The following is a 21,131-nucleotide window of genomic DNA, read 5'->3' as shown; positions in this document are numbered from 1 at the left end:
AAAAAACATGGGATTTTAAAAATTTTATTTTATGGGGTTTTTTTAACCTATATTATCATTCCTAAGTGAGGTAAACATTGCACACCTGCTGAGCAGATGGTGATGCAGCAGAGTCCAGATTTTCATCCAGGTAGCCTGTTACACTCTTCCTGCTCTCTTGTAAGGCTGGATACTGTAAGCTAGTCTCTGATGGAAGCCAGATTATTTTTGCTCTTCTCCCATCTCAAAGAAAGGATGGAGAAAGCCTTAGTTCTTTCTTGGCTGGGATGTGTATCTTTCCTGAGGTGTAGGTAGCTATTCTAGGAGTTACAGCTGTGACTTCTTCTAGTGAAGTATGTGTTAACCTGGGCAGTTCTCCCTTTGCAGTGGCTGTTATGAATGAAAGGAGAAGCCCAGTGTTGCTGAGTTATTTAATACAGTCCATGCCAAATTAGGCAGCTGTTCACAGCTCAAAAGAGAAAATGCCTGTGCTCACTAAGATCACCCCTTTTGGCCCACACCTCTCTGCCTCTTGAAGGTGCTGATCTGCAGAGTAGTCTCTGTCTTCTGGGTTGTGTCTGCAGAATGCAGAGCAGCCTGTGTGGCTGCCACTGTGTGTGTGTAACTTTGAGGACAGAGAAATACTAGAACTCAGTTGCCTGCCTGGTGCCTGCTTGCTTTTTTTTTCATTTTTAAATCTTTTTATCTTTGCTACAACTGTATCTTTTGGGAGGGAAACCATCAGCACCAGCTTCTGTTGTCACAAGATGCATTTAGGTATGTGACTTCAGACAAAGAAGCAATAATGAGTAGTTTACTTTAGGATCACCAGGCTGAGGGAAGCTGCCCAGCAGCCTGACCGGAGAGCACACGCACACCTCTGGCTGCCCTGGGGCTCCCCTGAGCCAGCCCTGGCTGTCAGTGCTGACACCTCATCATGAGCCCTCCCTGACACTGACTGCAAAGCTTGAGCAGTCAGCTGGGGCTACCCCAGGGCACCCACTGCAGTGACCTCACTGTTCTCTTACACAGCTGTCTTTATGATGTTCCCCTGCCCTGAACAGCTCTTACAAAGCAGCAGAGATAAAATTTTATTTTCTTAAATGTCCGCTCTAAGCACAACCAATTGACATGCATTGGGCACAGCTATCAACATTTCTGGCTCTTGGTACTGAGGTGGAGATGTCAGAAACAGAAATGCCAAGGAGTAGCAGCTCAGGCCTTTCCTGGATTGGTCTGCATGGGAAGAGGCACGTATGAAACCGGAGTAAAAGGTCATTTTAAAAATTGCAAAGTGGTTGCTGAAACCCAGTGTTTTCAAGGATGCAGTTGGAAGTCACAACATCTCATCCCTTTGGCTGCATAAAACTGAATCTAGGCTGCACCTAGTAATTCCTAGGTTTTGTGCCTACTGAGGTTGCTTTTCCACAGAGGGCCATTTTCTGACAGCCACTGATAAACATGAATTTGAACATGTGGTCAGCAAACTCCTTGTTTTATAGTGACGTGACAAAGTTTTATCGTGTTTGGATTTTACCATGATTTTGACTTTACAGGAGCAGTTCTTGCTCTTTTAAAGTACTTTCTACACATTGCTACACATCTCCCTGAAGAGATCAAAGATGTTTTTAATTCACTTTAAATCTATGTTGAGTTCAATTAAATGTCTGTTATAAGCTATTTTTGTTGTGGTTGCAGGTTGATAAAGTGCAGCCAGGAGAATGCATGTGAATTGCTGCCCCTCAAAAGCAGCACAGCCAAGGGGCTGTAGCAGACTTGTACTTGTTGGAGAGGCATTGATGTATTATGTGTAACAGAACGTTGGTATTTTTTGCCAGTACAACTAAAGACACTTGAATAATTCCTGTTTGCACTTAATGCTATTGTTTATATTGCATGTCACTACATTTCTATGCAAAACAAATAACCTTTTTTTTTTGGGAGGAGGGGCAGCCAGATATTTGATTAAGTATAAAGATCTTTGCGAGATGATCTATTTTCGTATTTATGAAGGAGTTTTACGTCTTAATATTTTGCAGTCTGTAAATAGCTGAACTTGTAATTAAAGGCTTAGGAAGAAGTTTGTAGCCTGTGTATAATAGTAAGTTAACACTGCCAGAAAAAAAATCTTTGCGAAACAACTTTTCTAATATTGCGGATATTTATGAATATGTAAAGAAAGCACGTCTTGTTTTTATGTTGATTGACCTTCTGACTTTTTTGAACTATAGAAATGGTGTATGTTTTATTGGAACTGCAATAAGAAGTAACCAAAGATGAATCCACTTAAATATTTTCATAATTTTTTTCTTGGTCAGGTTTTGTAAACTTTCCCAACTTGCTTTCAAAATAAAAATGAAATCAAGGCCTGAGTCTTGTGATTAAGAGGACAACTGCTTTAAGTTAAAAAAGCTGGTTTGAATGCTTACTTAAAATAGAAATGCCATTAATCTCGGATTGAGATATTTGCTATTACTCAGTGCTGAGTTATACCCAAGGAAAACTCATCCTCAGTAAATGTTATTTCTCTCCTGTATCTCATTGAAGAGTTCCACTATTGAATCCATGAGACTCAAGGATGTTTTTTTTCTGCTCTGGCCGTGTCTTGTGAGCTACCAGCTAAGATGGCTTTTGACAGTAGCCTGCAGAGTGCTTGCCATGGTGGCTGCTCTGTTCTAGCCCTAATTAGCTTTAGTAGCACAGGAAGCTGTGCAGTTTCTCAGGATCCCATATCTGGCTTTCAGCCCCACTGCCTCTGCCCTTGGAACAAGTCTGAAGACCTGCTCTGGCTTGGTTCTGCATGCCGTTAGCCAGCTCTAGAATCAGCACATTCCCATGTGAATTTTCTCCTTCCCTTCTCTCCTGTAGGGGCAACGGTCTCATTTCTGCATGCTCTAACCAAAGGTACATTTGCCCCCCTTCAGCCTCATCTCTGCCTTCACATCCCTGCATGCCACTAAGGAACACGGGCAACTCCAACTGAGAGCAATTTAATGGGTCAGATGTTAAACACAAATAAGAATATGAAACCCGTTCCCTTTTTTGCAAGTTCCTGATGGAAAAAAGAACTCCAAAACTTGGAGGAGACAAAAAAAGCAGTTTAGTGAGGAGTGCTGTAGCTCTATGCAGTGTCCCAGGCCAACTTTATCTTCTCGCTGTGAGCTTTGGAAGATTTAGAAAACAAGCTCTTCACTATTTGCAGTGGCACTGATTTCCCACTGAGGTACAGTTTATTATGGCAGTCTGGCAACCAGGGCCCTGCACTGGGGTCTGTGTTTTTCCCTTGCTTGAGCATCCAGACGTAAGCCATGATATAGCCAGTCATGAACGCATCAAAGCCAGCTCGGTGTGTGCCCCCCTGGGAAGGAGGGCCATGGGCTTCCTTCTTTCCTGCAGCACCTGCTGCCTCAGTCTCACAGGTGGCTGGGTGACTGGCTGAGCCCGACCCAACCTTGGACTTCTTCTCTGCTTGGTCACTGTCAGAGGCATTTCCCCTGGCAGAAGGGCTCTGGGCAGCTGTCCCCTGGTCAGTTCTTTCAGTGCCCCCCAGATTCTCTTCCCATTGTGTGCTGGTGTCTGAGCTGACCTCTGTTTCCATGTCCATGGAGATCTCCTCCAGTGGCCTGCCCTCCCCGTTGGGTGCGATCTCTGCCAGCTCTATGGCAGCTGCAGGCTCATAGCAGCTCTGCTTCCGTGGTGGTCCCTCCTCCCCGTTCTGAGCTTGCTCCATGTTGTCCCCTGAGCTTTCCTGCTGGAATGCCGTTGCGAGCACCTTCATGTTCTTGCGATGCTTCCACCTGTGCTTCCGTTTCTTGCGCTTCTCCCAAAGCTTGTCGTCCTCGTCAATGATGAGGTCAATGTTATGAGACTCTGGACACTTCACCCCTTTTGGACACCACCCATAGGCCTAGCAAGAAAGAGACAGGGGTCTGTAGCCTCCATCCTACTGGTTAAGACAGCAATCACCATAACGTGGAGTGGAGCTAATTATTCCTTTCCACTGAGGGCCTGTGAGGCTGGAGCAGGAGCAGTGTCCAGTTACAGCCCCCCAGCACACAGGAAAGATGCTGCCACACTGCACTGGTGCAGCACACAGCATATGGGCAGAGGCCAAGCAAGGTAGGTTCTGCCTGGAAAAGACAAGGCTAAGGGGGAGGGGGATATCTAATTGGTGTCTGCAGGTACCTACAACAGATGTTATGGGCAAAATGGAGCTAAACTCTTGTGAGAGCACAGGGAGAGGAAACCTGGCAACAGTCAGGGGAAATTATGACTAGAAAACATTTTTCATGTAGTGGTCAAGCACTGGAACAGGGACCTGGAGTAGTTTTTTAATCTTTGTCCTTAGACAATTTCAAAATTTACCAAACAAGGCTCTGAGCAAGACTCAGATGGTGGTTGGATGAGAAACTTCCAGAGATTTCCCTAACTTATGTTCTGTGACAGAATGTACAACATGTGGGAGAGCTCCTTTTCTCCATGAAGCACGTGAAGCCAGCTATGATCTCACCAGATGGGCTCTTGGCTGCTGTAGCTGCACAAGGACGAGCTCTTGTGGACCATCCTGTGCTACAGTGCCAGAAGCTGCAAACAGGTAATAATGTTTTATATCTAATGAAAGTAAAGGGAAGGGTAGAGGTGGCACTTCTCTCTTGTAGGACAAGCCATACTAAGGAAGAACTTGCAGCCTCCCCAAGACAGCAAGGGATACTGTAACTCTCTGTCTCACTGTTTAGGGCCATAGACTCTGTTGCAATCTTCCTAATGAAGCCTGTAGGATTCCCAACCTCCAAGCAGAGCACACTATTGCCCTGTCCACCATGAAGCCGCCTGAAGCTTGAAAATGTTCCTTGTACTATGAAGCAGGTGAGGGGGAGCTGCTTTTCTACAACTTCTGGCTCGGGCCACATGTGCTCCTTTCCATGGAGTCAGGAAGGGAGCGGGGATTTATGTTACTTACTGAAAACTTCTCACAGACAGGCACCTTGTTGCCCCCTGCAGCACTGCTGTGGCTGTCCTCCTCCAGAGAGCAGTAGCGGTAGTCGATGTAGCGGGACATGTCGGCGGGGTAATTGCAGAACTCCACCGTGAGGTGCTGCGCGCTCGACTCCCTCAGCTTGCAGTTCTCTCGCTTGCTGCAACGAGAGCAGCACAGTTACTGTGGGATGGGACCAGGGCATGGAGCACACACTGCCCTCCACCAACTCTCAACTCCGTGACTTTCCTGCTCCTGAGCTCCAGCCCCAGATGCTGGAAAGGAATTCAATCCCAGGAGAGCAACTTTAGTAAGTAGTTGTTTCTATGCTGGTTCAAAGGGGTTTTTTCTTATGCTGACATAGAGGAAGGGAAAGCAGCATCTCTGTTGAAGTTACAGGAGAAGGGGATGCAGTTTGGTATTTTAACTATAAAGGGCACTAAGTCATGTGTTTGTCTTCATAATGGTAATGGACAAGGAAAAGATGCCCCAAAATGAGGTACTGTGCAGATTGTCCAGCAGTCACCACCCAGGCAGGTTGAACCTGGACAATGCAGGCAACAAGGAAAGGGTTTTCATTTGATGAAAAAAAATCTGATCTCTGTTTTGTTCCAAGAGCTGGTTAAAAGGTCAAAACCTTTGGAAGGCTCTACCTAACAAGAACTGGGGTTAAAACATTTAAGACGTCAGCTTAGAAAGTTATTTTTATCTTGTCAAAACAAAGCACTCTCATGTTTTGAGAACAGCCATCTTGAATGTTTTCAGACCTGTCAAACTGGCATTTCCTGAGATAAAACAGTCACAAAAAGTAGCATTTCTCCTCCAAACAGAGCATGACTTAAGCTTTATGGAGATCCCAGGGGCTTTATCAGGGGCCAGGGGCTTGTTTAGATTGTGCGGGGCCTGCAGAATGTGGGGCCAGACTGCAAAGCACAGATGTGTGTCCTGAACAAGAGCACAACCCTTACTTGGAAGGAAGTGATGGGAGTCAGAGTGGGCCATGGGCATCTTGTGTGCAGGATGAGTGACAGAGCTGGTCAGTGTCAAGGAGTGCAGGGAGCATCCATCCTTTAACTGCAGTGTCCCTCACAAAACAGAATTATAATTAGGAGACCTGCAGGACAGCCCTGGTTTCTTTTCTGTGCGATGTCCTGCCATGACCCCGTGGCACTGCTGGACCAGAGCCAGGCAGTGACACAATTAGATCTCAGACCAGGCCACTGTGGTCAGTCTTCTACTGGCACCAGTTCTGAAGTTCTCTTTCAGCTGTTGCCCACCAAACAGGTAAGGCCTATTAAAAACAAAGCCACTCTAGAAACAGAAAAAGCACAGGGCAGAGTCACCTGAAAAGCACCTTCAGTCAGTGGGACAGTGAAAGGACACAGCCCCCTTGCCCGGAAAAACACACACACTGACTCTGTAAGCTCTGAGTACCAGCGTGCTGCTCACCACTTCTTGTAGGCGTACTCCAAGTAGGAGGCTACAAAGCGTGTCTCAAACTCCGAGGCGTACTTGGTGTCGTATATTCCTGCCGGGAACATCTCGGAGAGGTCGGCGGTGAAGGTGCCCAGGTTCTCCGGGAGGTGGGCGTAGAAGCACTGGTACAGGAACACCAGGTCGATCAGGCCATTGTGGAGGATCAGCGGCTTCTTGGCCCGGATGAGCTCCAGGAACAGCGTCCGAACACTCAGGCTCTGGCTCTCGTTGCCCTGCACGAGGGAGGATCCGTCAGTGAGCCTGGGCACCCTGACTGGCTGTCACCCTGGAGAGCCCTCAGAGCGTGCTGCCCACAGCTGTGACTTACTCTGAACAGAGACACAAACGTTTGGAAAAGCAACTGCAAGCAGTGGGTTTAAAGCAGCAGGGAGGTGAAAGGGATAATGCTGCAGGCAGGAGCCCAGGGTGTGCCCACCTTCACGCAGGAGCAGGGGAAGCCAGCACATCCCCAGAACCGTGGAGCAGAGCAGGCTGAGGTGTCTGAGAGGGAGTGGCTTTGTACCTTGTCGTTGCCCTTGTGGTAAGGGATCCCCTGGGAGTACTGCTTGTTGAAGTCGAAGCCGTGCTGCACCAGGAACTGCACTGACTGGGGCTCGACCACATAATCCTCGGTGCAGAGCAGCGTGAGGTTGTAGATCTGGCACAGGTACGTGTTCTCAGACTGCACAAGGAGAGGGGCAAAGAGCCCAGGGACACCTGTCAGGGGGAGCTGCCGAACCAGCCGGGACAATTCCACGGGAGTTCCATCTCCCAGCACGTCCCCGTCTCCCGACACCGACCAAGACGAAACGGCCGACCCACGGTTCGCACACGCACCTTCTCCGGGAGCTGCTTGAAACAGGCGACGCCGAGGGACAGGACAGAGCGTGTCCTGGCGGCGCTGCAGACGGCTTTGTAGCGCTCCTCGATGCACCTGGCGACGGGAGAACGGGCCATGACGGCTGCGGCCTGCCGGTACTCCGGGGAGAGGGCACCGCGCAGCCGGTACCGAGAAACGCACCCCCCGCCCCACCGGGCACTCACGGGCTCAGCAGCAACTTCCTGGCGCCGAGGCCGCTCAGCTCCTGCGGGGAGACAGACACCGTCAGCGGCTCCCCGGGACCGGCCGCGCCCCTCCCCGCCGCCGCCGCCCCCACCCGGCCTCACCGTGTCCACGGCCACGAAGGTGGCGGAGCGCAGCGCCAGCACCATGGACGGCCACAGCTCCGCCAGGTTGTCGCTCTGCACGTCCACCACCGGCACCCGCGCCGGGCCCGCCATGGCCGCGCCCGCACGGGGCCTCCGCCGCCCCGCCTGCCCGCCGCCTGCCCGCCGCGGGCCCCGCACGCCTTGCCCGCTCCGCGCCCAGCGCCGCCCGCCCTCGCGGCCGGCCCGGCTTCTGCCGGCCCCGGTGGGGTTTTTTACCGTTCTCAAAATCCGTTTTCAACCGAAATTTGGAATTAAGTCAACAGGCGTTTTGCTGGAACACTTCCTTTGGGTCCTTCCCGAGCGGCCGCTCGGACCGGCGGGAGCGGGGGCGGGCCCCTTTTGCTCCCTGCTTGCTGATTGGCTCCAGCGCGCCGGGAGGCCCCGCCCCTCAGTCTTGCGTTCTGTGGGAGGGCGGGTACGAGCCCGCCCCGCGCACTTCCCTTCGATTGGCTGGCGAGAGGCGGTGGGCGGGGCCCATCGCTCTGATTGGCCGTGGCGCGGGGGTGGGGCGGGACAGGTTTTCCCGGGAAAGCGCGCGCGGCGGCGGGAGCGGCGGCGCCATGAGCCCCGCGCGGGGCCGGGCGGCGGCGGCGGCCATGGCCGGGGCGCTCCGGCGGAGCGGCGGGAGCGCGGCCCCGCCCCGGGGGCGGAGCAGGAAGCGTGCATCGCCCCGCGGAGGTGCCCGGCAGCGGGAGGGCTGAGGGAGCGTGGGGTGTTCTCTCCGGTGCTTGCTGGGTCCGGGTAAAGCCCGGTACTCGGTGCGCGTCCACCCGGTAGCGGCTCGGTCGGGCTCCCGCCTCTGCTGTGGCTGACCCCGCAGCCCTTCGCCGTCTCCTGCCGTGCGCTGACCCCGCGCCGCTCTCCTGGCAGGGGCCCCGGCTGCAGCGCCCGCTCCGCCGCCCGCCCGGCATCTCTTCAGCGATCCGGCTGAGGTCGAGGCCCTGCGCCGCAATCTGCTCGCCTGGTACGACCGATGCAAGCGGGACCTTCCCTGGAGGGCGCTGGTAAGGGGAGACATCGGGAAACAGGGGTGGCGAACTACTTACTGTGCCTTAAGGGAGCCTGGCTGATGTGACCGCGGTGTTTTTCCTTGTGTCGTGCATCCCCACCTTCATGGAAGTGCTCCCAGCTGGTCGTGGCTGTGTTGTGGTGGGTGGTCTGGAGCCAATCCCTAGGTATGAAAAGTAAAAGCAGGGCACGCTTCTCAAATGTAACCTTCAGGAGGAGTACTTATCTCTGGCAAGGTTAGTCTGGCTGTGTTTTGATCCTGTTTCATTCCTGCCTCTATGACACCCTGTAGCAGCGAGTGCTGCATGGAGAAGGTTTCTCATGTATTTGTTTCAAGCCAGCTGGACATTTTCTTAGATCTCCTGCCTGTTCTGTGCTCAGACTGGCAGCAATGGCTTGAGAGTCACTGTGGTGCTGAGGGTGGGCATCAGCTTTACAGCAACGTCTGAAGGGTGGGAACTGCACAGCCCCTCTGTGGGATTTACATCTGCCTCCAATTGCTTTCTGTGCAGGTAGGCTGAGGTATGGGATAGCTCTCTGTGGGATTTTTAGCCTCATAAGTAATTCTTCATGTGGGATTTCATCAGCAAGAAGATGCTTTGGCTGTCACATGATTAACCCAAACTCAGAGCTTCTGAGTGCTGGGGGGAATTTTTTTTTTACTTTCAGATTCCATTGCAGTGTTCCAAGCACACCATGGATTGTTCTATTTTACACGCAGGCCCCTCTGCAGTGGGGTCTGTGTCACCTTGTTCCTCACACTTCACCTTCTTTCCCTTGCAGGCAGCGGCGGAGCCGGACGCCGACAGACGGGGATATGCAGGTGAGGAGCAGGGCTGGCTCTGGGAGATGTGGCTTCGTGTGCCATCCTTGGAACAAGCTGCCTGAAGTGGCCATCAGAGCCATTGATCCCCCTTGCAAGGCACTGGGGGGTTGGAGAACCCACCTTGGGCCTGGGGGAGCCCCTGTGGGGAAGGTGAGGGCTGGGAGGGTGTCCCATGAGCCAGATGCTGGGCAGGGTTTGCAGCCAGTGCTAACGTGGCCACAGCACGAGGTGTGGGTGGCCTTGGTGCCTGTGCTGTGAGCCCTGCCCTGCTCCCTGCAGTGTGGGTGTCCGAGATCATGCTCCAGCAGACACAGGTGGCTACGGTGATCGACTACTACACCCGCTGGATGCAGGTGACTGCTCCTTACACAGTGCTGTGCCCACAGCCCGCCCCTTTTGGAGGGGGCAGCCTGCCTGTGGCAGATCCCTGACTTGTCCCTTACCCTCTGTCCTGCAGAAGTGGCCAACGCTGCAGGCTCTGGCACAGGCGTCCCTGGAGGTGAGGCTGCTGGGACCGGGTTCTTTAGCTACCCTGTGGCAGAAAGATTAACATTAACACTCTCCATTAACACCCTGCTGTGTCTTTCTGAGCAGGAGGTGAACGAGCTGTGGGCTGGGCTTGGCTACTACTCCAGAGGGAAGCGTCTGCAGGAAGCAGCAAGGAAGGTGCTGGCATTTCCAAAGCCCTCTGTGGCTGCTGGGCTGGTGCTGGCTCATGTCTGCCCTGCCTTGCTGGGGCTGTGCTGCTGGCACAAGGCTGCAGAGGCTGGGATCCCAGCTTCCCACGGGCAAAATGGGTTCCTGCACACGCCCACCCCAGCTGCTTCCCTGAGCTTGGCCCCTTCCCTGCCAGGTGGTGTCCGAGCTGGCTGGCAGGATGCCCAGGAGGGCTGAGGAGCTGCAGAAGCTGCTGCCGGGCGTGGGCCGCTACACGGCGGGAGCCATCGCGTCCATCTCGTACGGACAGGTGAGAGCTGCTGACGGTGGGCACGTCCCCCTCACTGCCCAGCCCCGCTCCTGGCAGCTCCTGCTGCTGGGCCTCACAAGCCAAGGGTCCCCAGGGTTGTGCTTGGCTCTCCCCCCGCTTTGGGATGCTCACAGCCCCCACCCAGCCTGACCTGTGGGTTGGCCTCGTGTGTGTCCCTCTCCATGCTGGGAGCATCCCAGCTCCCTTCTTTGTCCGGAGCACATCCCAGCATGGTAATGGCAGCTCCTGGTGCCAGGCTACAGGAGTTGTGGATGGCAATGTGATCCGGGTCCTGTGCCGCCTGCGATGCATCGGTGCCGACTCCAGCAGCCCGGCCGTCATTGACCGCCTCTGGTAAGGGAATGCTCTGTCCTGGAGCTGTGCTGAGTGTGGCTGAAGGCAGGATCACCCAGGAGCCTTGGGGAGCTGAGACTGTGGAGGGAGGCAAGTGTGGAGTATGGGAACTCTTGGGAAGCTGGTGCTGCTGGGAGTAGTGGGGAAAGGAGCTGTGTTGCCTGTGCCTACCTAGGAGCTTCCCCCGGACAGGCAGGAGGCAGGCAAAGGTCCTGGCATGCTCTCCCCAGAGATCCCCGTGCCTCTCACTGCCCTTTGTCCAGGGACATGGCCAATGTGCTGGTGGACAGGAGTCGCCCAGGGGATTTTAACCAAGCCTTGATGGAGCTGGGGGCAACTGTGTGTGTGCCCAAGTCCCCACTGTGTGGGGAGTGCCCGGTGAAGCAGCACTGCCAAGCATGGCGCAGAGTAAGTGTGGCCCCAAGGGTTGGCCATGCCTGGGACAAGGTGGGCTGGTGGATGAGCCCATCCTCACTTCTGTTTGCCCTTGCAGGTGGAGAAGGAGCAGGCCTTTGCCTCTCAGAAGCTGTTTGGAAAAGCGCCCCCAGTGCCTGATGTTGAGGACTGTGGTAAGCATGAGGGGAGATCCCTGTTGTAGCTCCAGGTCTGAGCCCTGCAGCAACTGTTACACTGGTGCTTGCAGGTGTTGGGGACTGTCCCCTGTGCCCCCCAGCCACGGAGCCGTGGGACAGCAGCCTGGGGGTGACCAACTTTCCCCGGAAAGCAGCAAAGAAGCCGCCACGGGCGATGCGAACAGCCACGTGTGTGCTGGAGAGGAGGGGCTGCCACGGGGCCCCAGAATACCTCATTGTGCAGAGACCCAGCTCAGGTAATGGGGCTGGGAAGGGGGGATGAAGGCACCACACAGCCCCTTCCCACCTGCATGAGGGATAGAGGAGAGGCTTTGGTTGCTGGGGTAGGGAAAGGAGCCCTTTGGGGCTGTGATGAGGCTCAGTGTCCCTGGATGTGTCCCTTGCTGTCTCACATTTCTGTCATGCCTCCTTCCCAGGTCTCCTGGCTGGACTCTGGGAGTTCCCAAGTGTCCCACTGGCTCAAGATCTGCAGGAGGAGAAGGAGAGGGAGGAGCTGGCTGATCACCTCCAGGCCTGGATGGGGCAGCCCGTGGCAGCAAAAGGTCTGCAGTTTATTGGAGAGGTGAGCCTGGAGCTGGAGGGATGCAGTGAGTCCCTGTGCTCAGCCATGGGGATGTAGCACACAGGAGAAAGGTGTCCCTTCCCCACTGTCACCCCTCCCAAGCTCTGCCCCACTGCTCAGGACCCTGGCAGCCTCAGTGCACTTTGCATCCCCCATTGCCTGCCAGCTGCCCGTCCCATGTGTCTTTCTGTCCCCTCACAGGTCATCCACATCTTCTCCCACATCCACCAGACTTATGTGGTCTACTCCCTGCACCTAGATGGGGATGTGACCCTGGACCCTGCCTTGTCCCCATCCCGCTGGGTGACAGAGCACGAGTTCCATGCCTCGGCCGTGTCCACAGCCATGAAGAAGGTATGGGGGGCACTTGGGCCTTTCCTCCCTTCCCTCAGTTATCTGGGGAAAACCCCTGGCATCCCCTCAACTTCTCTGGGCTCTCTTGTTCTTCCTCCAGGTGCTGAAAGCTCACGAGAAGCAGTGCAGGAAGGAGAGCAGGCCTGTCAAGGTGAGCAGTGCTCCAGGGTGCCTGGGGCCCCAGTGCTGTGGGACAGCCTCTGGTGTGCTGTGCTGAAGGTGCCCTGGGGTTTGGGATCAGGCCAAGGAGCATCCCCAGCCTGTGGCCATCCCCTGACTGTCACTGCCTCTGGGTGTCCCCAGAGGGATCCCTGGAGCCCCTGGGGGCCCCTGGGGTCTGGCTGAGCCCTGCTGTGCCTCCTGCAGGGCTCCAAGCGGAAGGCCAAGGCACCGGGAGCAGGCAGCCCCTGCCCTGGGACACAGCTCTCCCTCCGCGCCTTTCTCCGGGCACCGACAGCCCCGTGAGGGCACCAACCTTCCTCATCTGAGACACCAGAGGAAGCCCTTGCTGGGGTCAGCGCTGTCCCTGTGCTGTAGCAAGCCCAGGACATGGCACTACAATGGCCTCTCACTATTCCTTTCCCCCATGGGCATTGTGCCTGGATGCGGCCACTGGTTCTGGATTAATCCTGGAGCCAGACCTGACCTCCCTTCTTTGCTGGAGCGCTCCTGGGGCTACTCAGCCCTGTACTGCCACCACTTTGGCACTGTGGACTCATGGCAGCAGGGCTTTCTCTCCAGCAGTGGGAAGGCTGTGGCCACACGGCCCCTGCAGCCCTGTCCCCTGCCTGCATCTCATGCCCCTGTCAGTGACTGGGGATGCTGCTGTGCCCTCCCTTGTTTTTACTGGACCTGAAAATAAATCTCAAGTGTGTGGGTTTTTTAAGTGACTGTCTGTTGCACTGTGCTAAACTGGGGGTGTTGCGCAGCCTGTGTTGGAATGTAAAGATAGCCAACATTAGATCTGAGCTGGAAAGAGCAGGAATTTCTTCATTAATGCACCCAAGAAATGGCCATTTCATCCTCACCTGGCACTCAGCACGTCTTAAATAGGAGGATTAAAAACCCAAAGCAGTGCCTATAAGTTAATTCTTTAATTGAGAGGAGGAAGAGGCCACCACTCACCCTGCAGGGCTGGTCATGCTGTGGGTGGTAACTGCCAGTAAGTGGTCATAATCCAGGGCCTCTGGATTATCCACTCCCCTCAGGCAGCCCCTCATCTCTCTGTGTTTGGAGTGTTTCTGTGCCAGCACGCTCTTGGCCATGCTCCAGGTTCAAGTCTCAATAAATTAAGCTGAAACTAAGGCAGGAAGTTCTTTACATGTGGTTGATAAATCACTGGGGAACCATGGTCAGGGGAGAAATCCCAGCCATCCTGGGGCATGGTCACACCCCTGCTGGACTCAGCCCTGAGCGTCTTGCTCCCACTGGAGCTGGGTTGGCTCTGGATTGATCTGGAGCCACCCCTTGGTCCCTGCCCATGGGCCATGCCAGGGATGGGATCTCTACGGTCCTTGCCCCAGCGTTGGAGTGGAGCAGCTGGGGAGCTGGGGGAGGAGGACTGCCATGTTGCACTACTGCTGCTGGTCCATGTAGAGCTGCACAGCTTTCCACAGCGCCCGGATATTTCCCTCCCCAAAGCCGGGCGCTCCCCGACGGTCAATGAGCTCCAGGAAGAAGGTCTCCTCCGAGAAGATGGGATGGGTGAAGATCTGCATCAAATATTCCCGAGAGGGGCTCTCTGTGGCATCAGTGCCCGGCTGGCCCTTGTCCCCAGGCACTGTGGTGTCCAGGAGGATGCCAAGCTCTGCCAGCATGTGGGGGTCCTGCCCAGCTCCTCGGATCTCCTCTGCTTTTCCCCCCTGGCTGTAATACGTGGGGGGCGGTGTGAAGAACCGTGCCCCCCGCTGCTGCAGAGCCCTGGTCGTGCTGACAATGTCAGTGGTGCAGAGGCCGACGTGCTGGATCCCAGCCCCGCCATGCTGCTCCAGGAACGTGTCGACCTGGTTGGTGCCATTCTGGGAGAGGGACTCGGCAAAGACCAGCTTGCAGCCGTGGGCTGGGGTGCCCTGGGTGCTCTGCAGTGCGAGGAGCAGCATGCCCACCCCCTGCCCCCCCAGCACGTACCCCTCAGCCGGCCTTTCCTGGGGGTTCAGCAGGAAGCGGTGGAAGCCGAAGCAGCGCTGGTACCAGTCCAGAGCCGCCCGGGCCCCACCCCGGGGGCACACGTACGTGATGTGGTCAAAGTGAGTGATCCTGATCCCATCCCCTGTGGCTGAGGGGGCTCCTTGGATGGGCTGGAAGCCCGGCAGGAAGAGTCCCCGGTAAGAGGATCGGTCCAAAAGGGTGTGGCTGATGTTGCCCACCACAGAGCTCACCACGCCGTAGGTGACAGAACCACCCTCATCGCTCAGCTCAGTGGGGGGCACCAGCAAGGAGCATCCCTGGCTCTGCAGCTGCTTGCAGAGCCCCGGCACATCATCCACCTCGAAGCAGACGTTGGAGGCTGTGCCCAGGGTGGGCTGGGGATCTACGTCATAGAGGAAGTCGTGGGATGAGGTGAATTCCCGTGCAGGCGCCAGGCGCTCGTTGATGAGGAAGATGGCAGATTCCCGTCGCAGGGCCAGCTGCCGGACACGCGGCGTCTCCCGCACGGCCACCGGCTGGAAGCGAAAGGTGTTGGCCAGGTGCTGGCCCCAGCCCTGCCTGTAGGGCAGGTGGAGGGAGATGAAGCAGGGGCGGCTCAGCGAGGCTGCCATGGCTGGGCAGGCTGTGGGGAGGATGCAGGGGGTCAGGGAGGCTGCGGGCCCTGGGGAAAAGCCTTTCCCCCGCCTTGCACAGAGCCCACCTGTGTTTGCAATCACACATGCATATGGGTGTAAACTCGCACCTTTTAAATGTGTGATTTTAAATAAGTGGGTCTTAGGAGCCAGTGTGCACTGTGAAAGGGCACCCACCTTCGGGACCAGCTACAAAGAGCTGCCCAAGGATGCCAAGTCCTCCTGCCAGCCTTCCACTCTGCTGCCCTGCCCCATGCTTGAGATTCCAGAGCAGGAAAGCCCCAAGCCCTGGATGCAGCCCCGTGGGTCCCCTCTGCAGCCATGTGTCCTTTGGGAGTGCCGCAGGGAGGTCAGTGGGGATTCCCAGTGGAGGAGGTGTGCTGCATGTGTAAGCAAGATTATGGGGACAAGGGTTATGGTGGGAATGTCCTGTACCAGGAACATGGACTGGTAAACACAGAGCAACACACTGGTTACAGCTAAAACGCTCCTGTGCTGCCCCAGCGCCTGTCAGGTGTGTCCCACCAGTGGAGGGGAGCAGTGGGGTCATGACAGGCTGATGTGCCCTTCCCCTCCCCAACAAAGACAGCGTGGAGCTACCATGCTCCCTGCTACAGCTCGGGAACCACGACATTGCCCTCGGGGCACAGAGGAGGGATACTTCGGGAAAGTGACCTTCCTCCCAGATATCTGTGAATATCCCCTGCTCAAGGGGAAAAACAGATCTGCCCAAAACCCCAATCGGAATCACCTCTCCAGAGCACCCACTGAGACATCCTGATCCCATGGCATGCACCAGCCGCTCTGGCCAGTCCTCACAGGTGTGCATTGGGCTGGGGGCACACACCTGCTCCAATATTCCCTTTCCCCTGCCCGCCTGAAGGGGCTGTGTGCACCGAGCTCTCCATGCTCCTTCCCACCAGCCCGGAGCTGAGGGACCGCGTGGACCCGGCGAGCACATGGGCAGGGGCCGGCGCTCCTTCCCCCCGGCCCCGCTCCCCGCTGCGCCCCGCGGCACCGGCTCGGTCCCCGCTCCGCTCCCGCCGGCCCCGCTCCCCGCGCCCGCCCCGCCACCCCCGTGCCCGCGGGCCCCGCTCGCCCTCGGGCTGCGGCTCACCGGGGTCAAGGCTGCGGGCGAAGGGGACGGCGGGCAGCGCCGGCGGGGGCGGTTCAGTTCGCTCCGCCCCGGCATGCACCAGGCCCGGCCCTGCCCGGGGCCTGCGGAGCGGCCGCGGGAGCGCTCCCGGCGGGGAGCGGCGCGATCGGCCCGGGCAGGGACGGGGCCGGCACACGGAGACCGCGCTGCCCGCCGCGGGGCCGCGGTTTGCGGGCCTAAAGCCGCCCAGGCTGGAAACCGCAGGCACCGCGGCGCGGGATGAGCCGAGGGGAAAAGGGAAGCGCCTGCCAGGCGGTGGCCTGGGCTCCCTGGAGCACAGCTGGTGTGTGTGCCGGGTCATTCCCTGCCAGCCCGAGTCCCGGGACATGAACTGGGGAAACGTGTCCCTGCGCAGTGCTGGGCGCTTCACGGTGTCCGGGGTACCCGGTGGGGATTTGGGGGGAGCAGCGTGCGGGTGGGGGGTGACAGCTGCGGAAGGTCACAGGGTGTCAGTCACAGGGACTGCTCACCAGCCCAGCCCACGGCCCCACATCCTTGCAGACACCGCTGGGCCTCTCAAGCCCCTCAGCAGCGATCCCCTCTCCCCCTGCTGTTTTCAGATGAATCCCCATTCTATGTGTGTCTGGGATCATGTTCTGCCCCCGCTGTGACTGTGGCTGCTTGCCCTTCCCTCCCTTATCATGTTTTTGTACAGATCCCAGGTACAATAAACTGCTCAAATATTTGCAGAGATGTCCTTGTGCTGCCAGAGTGGTGAGCTCCTCTTGTTTGGTTGGGGGGTGGAATCCAGTGTCGCTGTGATTTCCCAAGGAAACACCGACCACAGCCCCATCAGTGTGGGGCCGGACAGGAGGCATGGAACTGGACACTGGGGAGTTGCTCTGGGGCCGAGCTTGGCCTGAGAACAGCCATGGCCACAACAGAACAACTCGGCTTTGGAGGTGACACCGCACCGGGCAGGGAGCTCCAGCATCCTGCTGTGTATGGGAGGCACCATCATTTTGGCTGCAGGAAGCAGAGACGGCACTGGTGGCTCCTGTGGCACCTCGTGCAGGGATGGCACTGTTGGAGGTCACCCCACAGCCCCTCCTTCGGTGTGAGCAGTGGCCTTGGCAAGGCCCCCAGCCCTCCTGTGCCTGCGAGGTTTGGAGCGCTGTGTCCCTCTGTTCCCTGCAGCACCGCCTGTCACCTCTGGCGCCAGCCCCGCACCAGGCACCGCTTTGCTCCGGCACGGCTCGGGCTGGGCTGTGGCAGCAGCGCCCCGAGGCCACATGGCACCGACGGGGACAGTGCCTGCCTTGTCGCTGTCCCCTCGAGGCAGGCGGTGGTGGCCGGGGCGCAGTCCCCGCTCCAGCCAGGCTCTTCTCCTCCCTCCGGGGCGGGGAGAGTGGTCAGGAGATAAAAGGGGGACCGGGGCCAGCTGGAAGTTGCTGAAAGCTGCTGGGGCCGGGAGCGAGGGAGGACGGCAGCGAGGAGAAGCGCGGTATCGAGGGCTCGTTCTCGCGGGGAGAGGGCTGGGGAGTGGGGGCACATCCACCCTGACCAATCCTGCATCTCCCTGCTCCCTCCCCAGACCATCCCCTCCTGACCCATATCATCCCCCTTGCCCATTATGTGTGCTGGATATTAGAGGGATGGGGAATATCTTGGGGTGGGCAGAGTTATGGGGCTGTTGGAGGACGGGGCTTCAGGCAGATTTTGGAAGACTCAAGGCTTTAAAGGCTCTGTGTACCCCCAAAGCACTTTGTGGGGCACCAAGGACTCTCAAGGTGACCTGAAGGTGAAACCATCTCTGTCCCAGTGACTGCTCACTGGCAGCTGAGATGATGAGGGCTGTATCCCTGCTCCCTTCCAGGGCAAGGACAGACACCTCTCTGGGGCTGGGTTTGTTTTGTGGGATCAAAGAAATGGAGAAGGCCTATGGGAGGAGGAGCACCTTCATCTCTTGAGATATGGGAGTGGGCGTTCACTGCCAGGGGAGAGCAGGATGTTGTGGCACTGGGTGCCCACAAAAGACAGTAGCAAGGAGCCCAATAGCCCCCCTTGTCCCCCTTTCTTTGTCTCCTGGGATGGGGGTTGTGGCTCCCAGTGCCAGGATCAGGCCAACACTGCCCCCAGCCCTTGTCTGCCCTGGAGCTGGCTGCAGGGGGATTTTTTTGGGGTGTAGTGGATCTGGGAGGAGGGTAACACCCCGTGTACCCCTGCCAGGGCCGGGGTCCAGGATGGGGCTGCTGGTGCTGGCCCTGGCCACCTGGCTGGGGCTGGGGCTGGCCTCGGCCTCCGAGGAGCCGGCCAACAGCAGCCGGATCTGCCAGGAGGCACCGGCATGGACCATCAATGGCTCGAGCCCCATGGAGGGGGCGGCAGGGCAGGTGACGGTGGTGGCCCTGCTGAAGGCCAGCTGACAGTTCTGCCTGAGGCAGGCCCACAGGTGAGCCCCGCTCCCCTTCCCACAGCAATCCCCGGCACCTCGGGGCCGTAGGGCGGCCCCTGCCCGGCAGCCCCTCCCAGCGCCTCCCGTCCGCAGCCTCGGGGGCCTGCGGGAGCGGCTGGCCCGGCAGGGCATGGCCGAGGTTCGCTACATGATCGTCAACGAGAAGGCGCCGCTGTCCCGCGCCATGCTGCCCGAGCTGCGGCGCCATGCCCCGCCCGGCGTGCCCGTGCTCCAGCCCGAGCAGGAGGACCCCGACGTCTGGCAGGTCCTGGGGGGTGACAAGGACGACTTTCTTGTTTATGACCGGTGAGTGTCCCTCGATTCGCCTGAGGCTTTGCTGGGTGTTACAGAGCGTTTGATGGATCCCCTCTCGTGGCTGGGCTGGGGGTGTTCCAGCCCCCATCTTGAGCCAGGCCATGACTTCTCCCCTCAGGTGCGGCCGCCTGGCTTTCCACATCCAGTTGCCCTTCAGCTTCCTCCACTTCCCCTATGTGGAGGCAGCCATCCGCTCCAGCCACGTCAAGGACTTCTGTGGCAACTGCTCCCTCTACCCCAACACCACCCAGGAGGTAAGAGCTGGAATGCTCACTGGAGCCGGGATCCCTGCTGTCCTTGGCACTGCACATCAGCAAGAACAATCTTATCTCCATGCTGGGGATGGGCTCAGGGTTGGCAGCTGCCCTCAGATGTGTTTGAGAGGGAAGGTGATGGAAGGTCTGGAATAAGGGCACTTAAATAGGTCAGAGCTTTCCTGTTGAAAAGGAATTGACTAAAGGGGTCATACCCCATGTCTGGGAATGCTAACTAGGACTGTTCCCATATAAGAAAGGGCAGGCAGTGGATGCAGAGGTGGCAAGCTCAGAGCAAAGAAAAGGCTGTAGCTCTGAGCTTGGCAGGCGATTAGTCACTTCCCAGGAGAAAAGTACATCCAGAAATACTGAATGCAAATTCCTGTTTCTGGACCACAGACAGCTTGAGCCAAAGGCACAAGTGTAAAGGCTTGTGCCCTGTGTGCTCCAGCCTCTCCTGTCCTCCCTGTGCCCTGGGTCAGGGCTGGAGAGCATTTGCTCTGACCCACAGTTTTCTGTTTGATGAATGCTGCTCTTCCTTCTTCCCGGTTCACAGCTGTGCTCCCAGGCTTTCTGCAGGGCTCTGTGGGCTTTCCCATACCACACCAGCCCTTGTGTTACTTTCCTCAGGCTAACAGCACCATGGAGGGCCCTGCAACCCCGAGCTCCCTTCCTGAACACGAGGGGATGGAGTCAGAGACCCCTGTCCACCAGCACAAGCCCCTCCATCCTCACCACCATCACGAGGTCAACAGCGAGAGAGACACAAACCCAGCTGAGGACCACAAACCTGCTACCCATGCTCACCACCACCACGGAGACCATGGCCAGCTCCATCACAAGGAGAAGAAACAGAAGGAGGAGGATGGGCATTAAAGCAGGCTGGGCAGCCTTGCAGAACCCAGTAGTGTGCAGACGACCCCACCTCACTTCACAGAGGCATGGAAGGACTTGCTTTGGGCTGCTGGTCACCAGCAGTGCTGGTTTAACAACTCTCTCCAGCAAACCCCATGTGGGTTGCCCTCCTACGCTCTGATAGGGATGGAAATTCCCCTTGGACCCTGCTCAGTGCTGCATTTTCAGCCCCAGGGCTCAGTTCTGAGCCTTCATCTGCCCCTGCCCGCCTTTCTGTGCTCAATGAAGCCCGCTGTGCAAACCAGGAGGTCCCTGGTCACTGCTGGCTGACACTGCACAGGGCAGCAGGGCAGGGTGGAGGGGCCAGAGCTGGGGTGGGAGCAGCACTGCTGGTATCCTCTGGCCATCCAGACACCCCTGGGTGTGCAGGAATCCCTGGGTCTCCTGGCCAGGGAGCGAGGGGAGGGACAGCGTGTGCCCCCCAGGACGCGGTCCCAGGGAGGAGCGGTGGATGTGGCGGCTCCCCGCGGTCCGAAGCCGGTCCCCCCGGCTGTGCCGTCCTGGGCGCCCCCGGACCGTGCGCACGGGTATGTGCAGTGGTGCTGGGTGGCCGCAAGATGGTGGCCTTGTCCCCTCTTGGAGACCCAGGGGCTGGATCCGATGGGCGCAGCTCGGGGAGGGCAGGGTGGGGATCCTGAGGTCTTTGCTGCGGGTAAGCGAGGTGGGAGGGCAGCGTGGATATGCGGAGTGCGAATAAAACCTCTGTGAAGTGACCGCTGCTCAGTTTGGCCTCTGGTGGCCCCGGGGAAAAGGGAGAGGCGTCTTGCTCAGCGCTGGTCTGTGCCCTGGGCACAGGGAGGGACACAGGGCTGGATGCAGACCCCAAGATGCAGCAGCCAGGGATGGTTTACATCCCCTGAGCAGGAGCTGGAGGTACAGGGGTTCAAGACTGAAGAGAAGTCTTCCTCAAGAGAAGACCCCATCTCTTCCTGTCTTCTGGCTGCCTCCCAGGATGGGAGTCCAGGACATTAACACTGCGCTGCTTGGAGGGTGTTTGGCTCGGCACCTCCATG

General features: G+C 57.4%; 4 protein-coding genes across 5 annotated transcripts; 2 read left to right on the top strand and 2 right to left on the bottom strand.

Annotated features, from left to right (window-relative positions):
* Window positions 1-1,988: 1,988 nt before the first annotated feature.
* Window positions 1,989-7,918, bottom strand: TOE1 (target of EGR1, exonuclease). Of its 2 annotated transcripts, XM_058030170.1 has the most exons (7): window positions 7,598-7,711; window positions 7,475-7,515; window positions 7,268-7,364; window positions 6,954-7,112; window positions 6,404-6,663; window positions 4,940-5,114; window positions 1,989-3,886 (listed from the first exon to the last, which is right to left on the bottom strand). In XM_058030170.1, the coding sequence occupies exons 1-7, from the start codon at window positions 7,709-7,711 to the stop codon at window positions 3,101-3,103; spliced, it is 1,632 nt and encodes a 543-aa protein (XP_057886153.1). In that variant the 3' UTR covers window positions 1,989-3,100. The 2 variants fall into 2 exon arrangements, with proteins under 2 accessions (XP_057886153.1, XP_057886155.1); XM_058030172.1 differs by lacking the exon at window positions 7,598-7,711 and adding an exon at window positions 7,856-7,918 and having other exon boundaries at window positions 7,268-7,515.
* Window positions 7,919-8,199: 281 nt separating this feature from the next.
* Window positions 8,200-13,174, top strand: MUTYH (mutY DNA glycosylase). Its single transcript, XM_058030059.1, has 15 exons — window positions 8,200-8,317; window positions 8,510-8,643; window positions 9,431-9,470; window positions 9,753-9,826; window positions 9,931-9,972; window positions 10,068-10,139; window positions 10,327-10,440; window positions 10,697-10,794; window positions 11,058-11,202; window positions 11,288-11,363; window positions 11,438-11,623; window positions 11,804-11,949; window positions 12,151-12,303; window positions 12,404-12,454; window positions 12,670-13,174. The coding sequence occupies exons 1-15, from the start codon at window positions 8,200-8,202 to the stop codon at window positions 12,766-12,768; spliced, it is 1,548 nt and encodes a 515-aa protein (XP_057886042.1). The 3' UTR covers window positions 12,769-13,174.
* A 208-nt stretch (window positions 13,175-13,382) lies between these two features.
* Window positions 13,383-16,211, bottom strand: HPDL (4-hydroxyphenylpyruvate dioxygenase like). The gene is made up of 2 exons (XM_058030385.1): window positions 16,201-16,211; window positions 13,383-15,073 (listed from the first exon to the last, which is right to left on the bottom strand). Exon 2 carries the CDS (start codon window positions 15,060-15,062, stop codon window positions 13,878-13,880), a length of 1,185 nt encoding a protein of 394 aa, XP_057886368.1. The 5' UTR covers window positions 15,063-15,073; window positions 16,201-16,211; the 3' UTR covers window positions 13,383-13,877.
* A 1,387-nt stretch (window positions 16,212-17,598) lies between these two features.
* On the top strand, window positions 17,599-20,792 carry LOC131086881 (selenoprotein Pb-like). The gene is made up of 5 exons (XM_058030138.1): window positions 17,599-17,683; window positions 18,409-18,631; window positions 18,728-18,940; window positions 19,068-19,203; window positions 19,834-20,792. The coding sequence occupies exons 2-5, from the start codon at window positions 18,423-18,425 to the stop codon at window positions 20,077-20,079; spliced, it is 804 nt and encodes a 267-aa protein (XP_057886121.1). The 5' UTR covers window positions 17,599-17,683; window positions 18,409-18,422; the 3' UTR covers window positions 20,080-20,792.
* The last annotated feature ends 339 nt before the right edge of the window (window positions 20,793-21,131 follow it).

The sequence above is a fragment of the Melospiza georgiana genome, chromosome 9, assembly GCF_028018845.1.
Source record: "Melospiza georgiana isolate bMelGeo1 chromosome 9, bMelGeo1.pri, whole genome shotgun sequence".
Taxonomy (NCBI): domain Eukaryota; kingdom Metazoa; phylum Chordata; class Aves; order Passeriformes; family Passerellidae; genus Melospiza; species Melospiza georgiana.
Note: the sequence above shows the minus strand (reverse complement) of the source record. Positions and strands in the feature narration are given on the sequence as shown.